At 61.9% G+C, this 11,570-nt stretch overlaps 1 protein-coding gene across 1 annotated transcript in view; it reads right to left on the bottom strand.

Annotated features, from left to right (window-relative positions):
• Positions 1-318: 318 nt before the first annotated feature.
• KDM5C (lysine demethylase 5C) overlaps positions 319-11,570 on the bottom strand; it is a 39,416-nt gene continuing 28,164 nt past the window's right edge. Inside the window, exons 17-22 of the mRNA XM_066570247.1 lie at positions 11,428-11,562; positions 9,528-10,055; positions 6,939-6,996; positions 5,053-5,252; positions 1,440-1,640; positions 319-684 (exon numbers count right to left, since the gene is read on the bottom strand). Of these exons, the coding sequence (XP_066426344.1) occupies positions 676-684; positions 1,440-1,640; positions 5,053-5,252; positions 6,939-6,996; positions 9,528-10,055; positions 11,428-11,562 (1,131 nt within the window). The 3' untranslated portion in view covers positions 319-675. The remainder of the gene's footprint in view (positions 685-1,439; positions 1,641-5,052; positions 5,253-6,938; positions 6,997-9,527; positions 10,056-11,427; positions 11,563-11,570) is intronic.

Below are 11,570 nucleotides of genomic sequence, written 5' to 3'. Positions count from 1 at the left end.
CAAAACCCCTGAACCCCGAAAAATCTGAACCCCCAAAAATCCCAAAGCCTCAAAACCCTGAACCCCCAAACCCCTGACCCCCCCAAAACCCCAACCCCTCCCCAAACCCCCCCAAAAAAACCCCTCCGAGTCCTTTTTAACCTCCAAAGTTTAATAATAATAAAAAAAATCATAATACAATAAAATAAGGGCCGGCCCCGCCCCCCCCCGCTCCGAAGAGCTCGAGCCTCGTTAGTGTGGGGGAGGGGAGGGGGGGAGGGGCAGGGGGGGCCCCAAATCCGCCCCGCCCCCACCCCCACCCCCCCCAAATCCTATAAAAAACCCGGTGGGGGAGGGGCGGGGGGAGGGGCTGGCCCTGCTGTGCTGGTTGGGGCCCCTCCCCCTCCCCATTTTGGGGGGGCTCCCCCTCTCCCCCATTTTGGGGACCCCCCCGGGGCTGAACGATACAAAAGAAAGAAATGAAATAATTACATCGCGGGGGGGGGAGGGGAGAGGGGAGAGACCCCCACCCCCCCCAGCACCCCCAGCCCCAAATCGGGGGGGTGGGGATGGGGGGGAGGGGCTCAGAGTGAGGGGGCGGGGCCGGGGTGGCCCCTCCCAGTCCATCCCCACCGTGTCAGGCGCGTCCGTCGGTCCGTCCGTGTCTGTCTGTGTGTCCGAGCTGGGGGCGCCGCGTCACGAGTCCTGGGGGGCACAGGGGGGGACAGGCCTGGAACCGCTGCACCCCAAAAACAACGCACTCCAAAAACAACTGCACCCCAAAATCACTGTACCCCAAAACCGCGGCACCCATAAAACACTGTACCCCAAAAACGCTGTACCCCAAAAACACTGTACCCTAAAATCACTGTACCCCAAAAACAACTGTGCCCCAAAACCACTGTACCCCAAAAAACATTGCACCCCAAAATCACTGAATCCAAAACCGCTGTACCCCAAAAACACTGTACCCCAAAAACAACTGTACCCCAAAACAACTGTACCGCAAAACCCCTGTACCCCAAAAACATTGCACCCCAAAACAACCCCATTGATCCCTGGATAGGGGGAAGCCCCCAGAGCCGCTGCTCTGCACCCCAGAATCCTCCCGGACCCCCATTAACCCCCTCTGTACCCCATAATGTCCCCCATTAACCCCTTCTGCACCCCATTAACCCCCTCTGTGCCCCATTAACCCCTTCTGTACCCCATAACACCCCCCTTATCCCCCTCTGTACCCCATTAACCCCTTCTGTACACCCCAATCCCCCTATTAACCCCTTGTGTGCCCCACAATCCCCTCCCCATTAACCCCTTCTGTACCCCATAACACCCCCCTTAACCCCCTCTGCACCCCCATTAACCCCCTCGGTACCCCATAACACCCCCATTAACCCCTTGTGTGCCCCACAATCCCCTCCCCATTGACCCCCGTGTCCCCACCGTCCCCCCGCACTCACCCCCGGGGTCTGGGCCGCGGCCGTGGGGCTGTCCCGGGGGTCCCCCCCGCCCTCGGTTCCCCGGCTCCTCTTTGGCTCCAGCTCCTCCTTGGCCAGGGAGGGGAGGAGGTGCCCCCCGCCCCCCCGCTCCGCCCGGCGCTTCCGGCGCCTCTCGGGGTCCCGGCCGCGGGCGCGAGGCCCCCGGCGCTCGGCCTGCTCCAGCTGGGGATGGGGACACACAGAGACCCCCGTCAGACACCCCAAATGGGGACAGGGACACAGAGAGAGACCCTCAGACACACCCAGATTGGGGACAGGGACACAGAGAGACCCTCAGACACCCCAAAATGGGGACAGGGACACAGAGAGACCCTCAGATACACCCAGATTGGGGACAGGGACACAGAGAGAGACCCCCGTCAGACAGCCCAAATGGGGACAGGGACACAGAGAGAGACCCCTGTTAGACACCCCAAAATGGGGACAGGGACACAGAGAGAGACCCCTGTCAGACACCCCAAAATGGGGACAGGGACACAGAGAGAGACCCCCGTCAGACACCCCAAATGGGGACAGGGACACAGAGAGGGACCCCCGTCAGACAGCCCAAATGGGGACAGGGACACAGAGAGAGACCCTCAGACACCCCAAATGGGGACAGGGACACACAGAGACCCCCGTCAGACAGCCCAAATGGGGACAGGGACACAGAGAGAGACCCCCGTCAGACACCCCAAATGGGGACAGGGACACACACACACACAGAGACCCTCAGACAGCCCGGCGCTCGGCCTGCTCCAGCTGGGGATGGAGGGGACACACACAGAGAGAGACCCCCGTCAGACACCCCAAATGGGGACAGGGACACAGAGAGAGACCCCTGTCAGACAGCCCAAATGGGGACAGGGACACAGAGAGGGACCCTCAGATACACCCAGATTGGGGACAGGAACACAGAGAGACCCTCAGACACCCCAAATGGGGACAGGGACACAGAGAGGGACCCTCAGACAGCCCGGCGCTCGGCCTGCTCCAGCTGGGGAGGGGGACACACAGAGACCCCCGTCAGACACACCCAGATTGGGGACAGGGACACAGAGAGAGACCCTCAGACACACCCAGATTGGGGACAGGGACACAGAGGGACCCTCAGACACCCCAAATGGGGACAGGGACACAGAGAGACCCTCAGACACCCCAAATGGGGACAGGGACACAGAGAGGGACCCCTGTCAGACAGCCCAAATGGGGACAGGGACACAGAGAGACCCTCAGACAGCCCGAAATAGGGACAGGGACACAGAGAGACCCCCGTCAGACACCCCAAATGGGGACAGGGACACAGAGAGACCCCCGTCAGACACCCCAAATGGGGACAGGGACACACAGAGACCCCCGTCAGACACCCCAAATGGGGACAGGGACACACACACACACAGAGACCCTCAGACAGCCCGGCGCTCGGCCTGCTCCAGCTGGGGAGGGGGACACACACAGGGACCCCCGTCAGACACCCCAAAATGGGGACAGGGGACACAGAGAGGGACCCTCAGACAGCCCAAAATGGGGACAGGAGGGGACAGCCCCATCAGACACCCCCAAATGGGGGGGGCACACACACAGGGACCCCCATGAGACACCCCCAAATCGGGAGGGGGGACATAGAGACTCCCGTCAGACACCCCCAAAATGGGGAGGGAGGGGCTGGGCTGACAGGGGTTAATGGGGGGGTGGTGGGGTATAGAGGGGATGCAGGAGGGGTTAAGGGGGGGATTATGGGGTACTGAAGGGGTTAATGGGGGATTATGAGGTATAGAGGGGGATAATGGGGCAGAGAGAGGGTTAATGAGGGATTATGGGGTACAGAAGGGGTTTATTGGGGGTGCAGAAGGGGTTTATTGGGGGTGTTGTGGGGTACAGAGGGGGTTAATGGGGGAATTATGGGTTACAAAAGGGGTTAATGGGAGGGTTGTGGGGTACAGAAGGGGTTAATGAGGGGTCAGTGGGGGAATTATGGGGTACAGAGGGGGCACCAATGGGTTTGGGGTGCCCGGGGTGGGGGCAGAGCAGTGCAAGGAGGGATTTGGGGGCTCCGAGGGGATTTGGGGACCCTCGCCCCAAAGAGTTGGTGGGGAGGGGTTAAGGAGGGGATGGGGGGAGTTTTGGGGGATCCCCCCCCCCCCCAGTTTTGGGGTCTCTGAGAGAATTTGAGGGGGTCAATAAGAGCTCTAAGAGATCATTTAGGGGCAGTTTTGGGGTTCAAGGGAGATGATTTAGGGCAGTTTTGGGGTGCCCAGAAGGGATTTGAGCAGTTTTGGGGGGTTTGTTCTGTACCCTGGGCAGTTTTGGGGTCCCCGTGGCAGTTTTGGGGTCCCCAGGGCAGTTTTGGGGCTCCCGTGGAAGTTTTTGGGGCTCCCAGGGCAGTTTCAGGGTCCCCGTGGCAGTTTTGGGGTCCCCAGGCAGTTTTGGGGTGCCTGTGTCAGTTTTGGGGTGCCCATGGCAGTTTCGGGGTCCCCGTGGCAGTTTTGGGGTCCCCAGGGCAGTTTCGGGGTGGCCGTGGCAGTTTCAGGGTCCCCATGGCAGTTTTGGGGCTCCCGTGGCAGTTTTGGGGCTCCCAGGGCAGTTTTGGGGTCCCCGTGTCAGTTTTGGGGTCCCCGTGGCAGTTTCGGGGTACCCGTGGCAGTTTCGGGGTGCCCAGGGCAGTTTCGGGGTGCCCGTGGCAGTTTCGGGGGTTGTGCTCTGTACCCCGTGTCAGTTTCGGGGTCCCCGTGTCAGTTTCGGGGTCCCCGTGTCAGTTTCGGGGTACCCGTGGCAGTTTCGGGGTGCCCGTGGCAGTTTCGGGGTACCCGTGGCAGTTTCGGGGTGCCCGTGTCAGTTTTGGGGTGCCCGTGTCAGTTTCGGGGTACCCGTGGCAGTTTCGGGGTGCCCGTGGCAGTTTCGGGGTGCCCAGGGCAGTTTCGGGGTACCCGTGGCAGTTTCGGGGTGCCCGTGGCAGTTTCGGGGTGCCCGTGGCAGTTTCGGGGTACCCGTGTCAGTTTCGGGGTGCCCGTGTCAGTTTTGGGGTGCCCGTGTCAGTTTTGGGGTGCCTGTGGCAGTTTCGGGGTGCCCGTGTCAGTTTCGGGGTCCCCAGGGCAGTTTTGGGGTGCCCATGGCAGTTTCGGGGTCCCCATGGCAGTTTCGGGGTACCCGTGGCAGTTTTGGGGTCCCCAGGGCAGTTTCGGGGTGGCCGTGGCAGTTTCAGGGTCCCCATGGCAGTTTTGGGGTCCCCATGGCAGTTTTGGGGCTCCCATGGCAGTTTTGGGGCTCCTAGGGCAGTTTTGGGGTCCCCATGGCAGTTTCAGGGCTCCCAGGCAGTTTTGGGGTGCCCGTGTCAGTTTCGGGGGTTGTGCTCTGTACCCCGTGTCAGTTTCGGGGTGCCCGTGTCAGTTTCGGGGTGCCCAGGGCAGTTTCGGGGTGCCCGTGGCAGTTTCGGGGGTTGTGCTCTGTACCCCGTGTCAGTTTCGGGGTACCCGTGGCAGTTTCGGGGTGCCCGTGGCAGTTTTGGGGTGCCCGTGTCAGTTTCGGGGTGCCCAGGGCAGTTTCGGGGTACCCGTGGCAGTTTCGGGGTGCCCGTGGCAGTTTCGGGGTGCCGTACCTCGAGCAGCAGGCGGAACAGCCCCAGCGGGGGCGGGCGCGTCGCCTGCAGCAGCCGCCAGATGCTCTGGGCCTCGTCCAGCGTCACCTCCAGCAGGTCCCCCTCCATCATCAGCTCCTCCAGCGGCCGCCGCGCCGCCTCGGGCAGCTCCAGCACCGGGCCCTGCAGCCGCGGCAGCGCCGCGCCCAGCGCCTCCAGCTCTGCGGGGACAGCGAGGGGACAGTGAGGGGACACCATGGGGACACCATGGGGACATGGGGACAGTGAGGGGACACCACAGGGACACAGCGTGTGTGCCCTCGGGCAGCTCCAGCACCGGGCCCTGCAGCCGCGGCAGCGCCACGCCCAGCGCCTCCAGCTCTGCGGGGACAGTGAGGGGACAGTGAGGGGACAGTGAGGGGACAGTGAGGGGACATGGGGACACCACAGGGACATGGGGACACCATGGGGGGCAGCGCCGCGCCCAGCGCCTCCAGCTCTGCGGGGACACCATGGGGACAGTGAGGGGACATGGACATGTCCCCATTGCCAGCTCCAGCATGGGGCTCTGCAGCCGCGGCAGCACCTCCAGCTCTGCAGGGACATGGGGACATTGTGGGGACATGGGGACATTGTGGGGACATGGGGACATTGTGGGGACATGGGGACAACAGGGACCCTGCAGCCCCAGCAGGGCCACGCTCAGCGCCTCCAGCTCTGCGGGGACACCATGGGGACATCGTGGGGACATCGTGGGGACAGTGTGGGGACAGTGTGGGGACACCACAGGGGCTTGGGGACGCAAGGATGTGGGGACACAGAGTGGGCTCAGCGCCTCCAGGTCTGCGGGGACATCGTGGGGACACCACGGGGACACCATGGGGACACCATGGGGACATTGGAACAGGGGGACACAGGGTGCACTCAGCACCTCCAGCTCTGCGGGGACACCATGGGGACATGGAGGGGACACCATGGGGACACCACAGGGACCCCCAGAGATCCACAGGAGCCCCCAGCACCGCTGAGCTCACCCGGGACCCAGGGGATCCCCGGATCGCTCTGTCCCTGCCCCATGGGATCTGCTGGACCCCTCTGTCCATCCCTGGATCCCTCTGTCCATCCCTGGATCCCTCTGTCCATCCTGGATCCCATCCTGGATCCCCCTGTCCCATCCTGGATCCCATCCTGGATCCCTCTGTCCCTCCTGGGTCCCTCTGTCCCTCCTGGATCCCCCATCCTGGATCCGTCTGTCCCATTCTGGATCCCCTGTCCATCCCTGGATCCCCCTGTCCCTCCCGGGTCCCTCTGTCTGTCCCTGGGTCCCATCCTGGATCCGTCTGTCGTCCCTGGGTCCCCCTGTCCCTCCTGGATCCCCCTGTCCCACCCTGGGTCCCCCTGTCCCATCCTGGATCCGTCTGTCCGTTCCTGGGTCCCCCTGTCCCTCCCGGGTCCCCCTGTCCCTCCTGGGTCCCCCTGTCCCTCCCTGATCCCATCCTGGGTCCCTCTGTCCCTCCTGGATCCCTCTGTCCCTCCTGGATCCCACCCTGGGTCCCCCTGTCCCTCCCGGGTCCCCCTGTCCCTCCCTGATCCCTCTGTCTGTCCCTGGATCCCATCCTGGACCTGTCTGTCCCTCCCGGGTCCCCCTGTCCCTCCCTGATCCCTCTGTCTGTCCCTGGATCCCATCCTGGACCTGTCTGTCCCTCCCGGGTCCCCCTGTCCCTCCCTGATCCCTCTGTCTGTCCCTGGGTCCCATCCTGGACCTGTCTGTCCCTCCCGGGTCCCCCTGTCCCACCCTGGATCCCCCTGTCCGTCCCTGGGTCCCCCTGTCCCTCCCGGGTCCCCCTGTCCCTGCCCATGGGATCCCCAGGATCCCGGGGGTCTCCCCAGGCCCCGGCCCCGCTCACCCGAGGGCAGGGCTCCGTTCTTCTCCGGGCTGGGGGCGTCCCCGTTCTCCACCGACACCTGGGGGGGATGCAGGGAAGGTGTTCTGGGGGGGTCAGCCTCCCCCAGCCCCAAAAACTCCCCCAAAAACACCTCATAACCTCAAAAACACACCAAAATCACCCCAAAACCCCAAAAACACCTCAAAAACATCCCAAACCCCCAAAACACACCAAAAACTCCCCATAACCCCCAAAACACCTCAAAAACACCCCCAAAACACACCAAAATCACCCCAAAAACACCCCCAAAACCCCCAAAACACCTCAAAAACACCTCAAAAACACCCCAAAACCCCAAAAACACATCAAAAACACCTCAAAAACACCCTATAACCCCAAAAACACACCATAACCACCCAATAACCCCAAAAACACCCCCAAAACACCCCAGAAACACCCCAAAACCCCAAAAACACACCAAAAAACACCCCATAACCCCAAAAACACCCCTAAAACACCTCAAAACTACCCCATAACCTCAAAAACACCCCAAATTCCCCCAAATCCCCCAAAAATCCCCCAAAACCCCGCCCCCAATCCCCACCTTGGTCTGCCCGTTGGAGCTGGCTCTGACACCCTGAATTCCTCCCTCAAACCCCCACAATTCCCCCTAAAACCCCCCATATTTCCACAAAAAACCCCATAATTCCCCTCCAAACCCCCCGTAATTCCACAGAAAAACCCATAATTTCCCCCAAAACCCCCCACAATTCCACAAAAAACCCATAATTTCCCCCAAAACCCACCTTGGTCTGCTCGTTGCGGCTGGCCTCATGCAGGGCCCTGACACCCTAAATTCCCCCTAAATCTCCCCCAAATCTCCCTAAAACCCCTATAATCCCCCTCAAAACCCCCATAAATTTCCCAAAGACCCCCATAATTCCCCCCAAAACCCCATAATCTTCCTAAAACCCCCAGAATTCCCCCGAAATTCCATACCTTGGTCTGCTCCTTGTGGCTGGCCTCGCACAGGGCCCTGACACCCCAAATCTCCCTAAAACCCCCCTAATTTCCCCCAAACCCCCCCTAAATTCCCATACCTTGGTCTGCTCATTGCAGCTGGCTCTGACACCCTGAATTCCTCCCCAAATCACCCCCAAATCTCCCCCAAAACTTCTCCAAATCTCCCTAAAAGCCCCAAAATTTGCCCACCTTGGCCTGCTCGTTGCGGCTGGCCTCACACAGGGCCCTGTCACCATCGCTGCGGTGCAGCCGCTGCCGCAGGGCCCCGACACCATAAATTCCCCCCAAATCCCCCCAAATCTCCCCTAAAACTCCCATAATTCCCCCCCAAATCTCCCTAAAACCCCCATAAACCCCCCTAAATCTCCCCAAAACCTGCCCACCTTGGTCTGCTCATTGCGGTTGGCCTCACACAGGGCACCGTCACCGTCACCGTGGTGCAGCCGGTGCCGCAGGGCCCTGACATCCCAAATCACCCCCAAACCTCCCCTAAAACCCCCCCAAATCTCCCTAAAACCCCCATAATTCCCCCCAAATCATCCCCAAATCTCCCTAAAACCTCCCCAAATCTCCCTAAAACCCCCATAAACCCCCCAAATCTCCCCAAAATTTGCCCACCTTGGTCTGCTCATTGCGGTTGGCCTCGCGCAGGGCTCCGTCGCCATCGCTGCGGTGCAGCCGGTGCCGCAGAGCCCTGACACCCCAAATCACCCCCAAATCTCCCTAAAACCCCCATAATTCCCCCCCAAATCTCCCTAAAACCCCCATAAACCCCCCTAAATCTCCCCTATCCCCACCTTGGCCTGCTCGTTGTGGCTGGCCTCACGCAGGGCCCTGTCACCATCGCTGCAGTGCAGCCGCTGCCGCAGGGCCCCGACACCATAAATTCCCCCCAAATCCCCCCAAATCTCCCCTAAAACTCCCATAATTCCCCCCAAATCACCCCAAACCCCCCCTAAATCTCCCCAAAACCTGCCCACCTTGGTCTGCTCGTTGCGGCTGGCCTCACACAGGGCACCGTCACCATCACCGTGGCGCAGCCGGTGCCGCGGGGCCCTGACACCCCAAATCACCTCCAAATCTCCCTAAAACCCCCATAATTCCCCCCAAATCATTCCCAAATCTCCCTAAAACCTCCCCAAATCACCCCAAAACCCCTTTAATTCCCCACCTTGGTCTACTCGTTGCGGTTGGCCTCGCGCAGGGCTCCGTCACCATCGCCGTGGTGCAGCCGGTGCCGCAGGGCCCTGACACCCCAAATCACCCCCAAATCTCCCTAAAACCCCCCCAAATCTCCCTAAAACCCCCATAATTCCCCCCAAATCATCCCCAAATCTCCCTAAAACCCCCTAAATCTCCCCAAAATTTGCCCACCTTGGTCTGCCCGTTGCGGCTGGCCTCGCGCAGGGCTCCGTCACCGTCGCTGTGGCAGAGCCGGTGCCACAGGGCCCTGACACCCCAAATCACCCCCAAATCTCCCTAAAACCCCCATAATTCCCCCCAAATCATCCCCAAATCTCCCCAAACCTCCCCAAATCTCCCCCAAACCCCCATAAACCCCCCCAAATCTCCCCAAAACCTGCCCACCTTGGTCTGCTCGTTGCGGCTGGCCTCGCGCAGGGCTCCGTCGCCGTCGCCGTGGCACAGCCGCTGCCTCAGGGCCGCCAGGCGCTCCAGGGGCCCGGCCACCTCGGGGGACGCCAGGAGCTGGCGGGCGCGGTCCTGCCAGGTGATGGCTCTCTCGGTGAGGCACTGCAGGGCCTCGCCCTCGGGCAGCCGCACCGGCAGCTTCTGCAGGGCCACCAGCAGCGCCAGGATGGTCTCGAGGCGCGGCCGCCGCGAGCGCTGGCACAGCGGGCACAGGAACTTGGCGTCCCACTCCCACCAGGCCGGCGACGGTTTCTGGGAGCCCAGGCGGGGCCAGGCCACGCAGGAGCCGTGGAACCAGTCCCGGCAGAGCTGGCACTGCAGCATGGCCGGCCCCGAGGGCTGCCCGCACACGCAGGAGGGAGGGCCCGGGCCGGGCAGGGGCGGCGCCGATTTCTGGGCGTTGGCGTGGCGGAGCCGCAGCATTCCCTCCTTCTCCTTCTGCTCGCCCTCCTTGAACGCCACGATCTGGGGATACAGAGATTGGGGGGTGACACAGGGTGTGACCCTCATATCAAACCCCTCATCCCAAACCCCTCAGTGCCCTCCTTCTCCTTCTGTTCACCCTCCTTAAATACCACAATCTGGGGGACAGAACAGGGTGAGATTGGTGGGTTACCCTCATCCCAATCCCCTCAGTGCCCTCCTTAAATGACACGATCTGGGGGGACAGAGATTGGGGGTGACACAGGGTGTGACCCTCATCCCAAACCCCCTCAGTGCCCCCCTTCTCCTTCTGTTCACCCTCCTTAAATGCCACGATCTGAGGGGATAGAACAGGGTGAGAGGGGGGGTTACCCTCATCCCAATCCCCTCAGTGCCCTCCTTAAATGACACGATCTGGGGGGACAGAGATTGGGGGTGACACAGGGTGTGACCCTCATCCCAAATCCCCTCATCCCAAACCCCCTCAGTGCCCTCCTTGAATGCCACAATCTGGGGGACAGAACAGGGGGAGACTGGGGGGTTACCCCCACCCCAAACCCCTCAGTGCCCTCCTTCTCCTTCTGTTCACCCTCCTTAAATGCCACAATCTGGGGGGACAGAGATTGGGGGTGACACAGGGTGTGACCCCCACCCCAAATCCCCTCAGTGCCCTCCTTGAACGCCACAATCTGGGGGAGAGCAGGGGGTGAGAGGGGACAGGGATGGAGGAAATGTGGGTGCCCCCCACCCCAAATCCTTGAATGCCAAGATCTGGGGTGGAGGAGAGCAAGGGGTGACAGGGGACAATGAGTGGGGGGGGTCATAGGGTGTGACCCCCACCCCAAAATGCCACAATTCGGGGGGGGGGAGCAGGGGGTGAGAGGGGACAGGGATGGAGGAAATGTGGGTGCCCCCCACCCCAAATCCTTGAGTGCCAAGATCTGGGGAACAGTAGAGGCGTGAGAGGTGACAGGGACTGGGGAAATGTGGGTGCCCCATGCCCAAACCCCCGAACACACTGATCTGGAGGGAAATGGGGAGTGTGAGAGGTGACAGGGTTGGGGGGGTCACAGGGTGCCCCCCATCCCCAAAACCCCCCAGTTTGGGGAGAGCAAGGAACACGAGCAGTGACAGGAACCCAGGTCAGACGTGGTGCCCCCCACCCCAAACCCCCGAATGCCAAAATCTGGGGGACAGCAGTGGGGTGAGAGAGGTGACAAGAACTGGGGGAATGTGGGTGCCCCCCATGCCCAAACACCTAAACCCCCCCAGTTCAGGGAGAATAACGAATATGAGCAGAATCGAGGGCGGACGCGGTGCCCCCCACCCCAACCACCCCAATCCCGGGGTGGGCACAGCAGGGATGGGACCAGTGCCAGTGCTGGGGGTGCCCCCCAGAGCCCCCCCTGCTCACCACGGCCCCGGGGTCCCGCAGGTCCTGCGCCGACAGCCCCAAGCTCTCGGCGTCCAGGCGGTAGAGCCCCGGCTCCTGCCGCCACTTGAGCCTCTTGCTGCTGTCGGAGCCGGCGTCGGCGCAGGGACACAGCACCTGGGGGA

Source organism: Molothrus aeneus, unplaced genomic scaffold (assembly GCF_037042795.1).
Source record: "Molothrus aeneus isolate 106 unplaced genomic scaffold, BPBGC_Maene_1.0 scaffold_30, whole genome shotgun sequence".
NCBI classification, from domain to species: domain Eukaryota; kingdom Metazoa; phylum Chordata; class Aves; order Passeriformes; family Icteridae; genus Molothrus; species Molothrus aeneus.
Note: the sequence above shows the minus strand (reverse complement) of the source record. Positions and strands in the feature narration are given on the sequence as shown.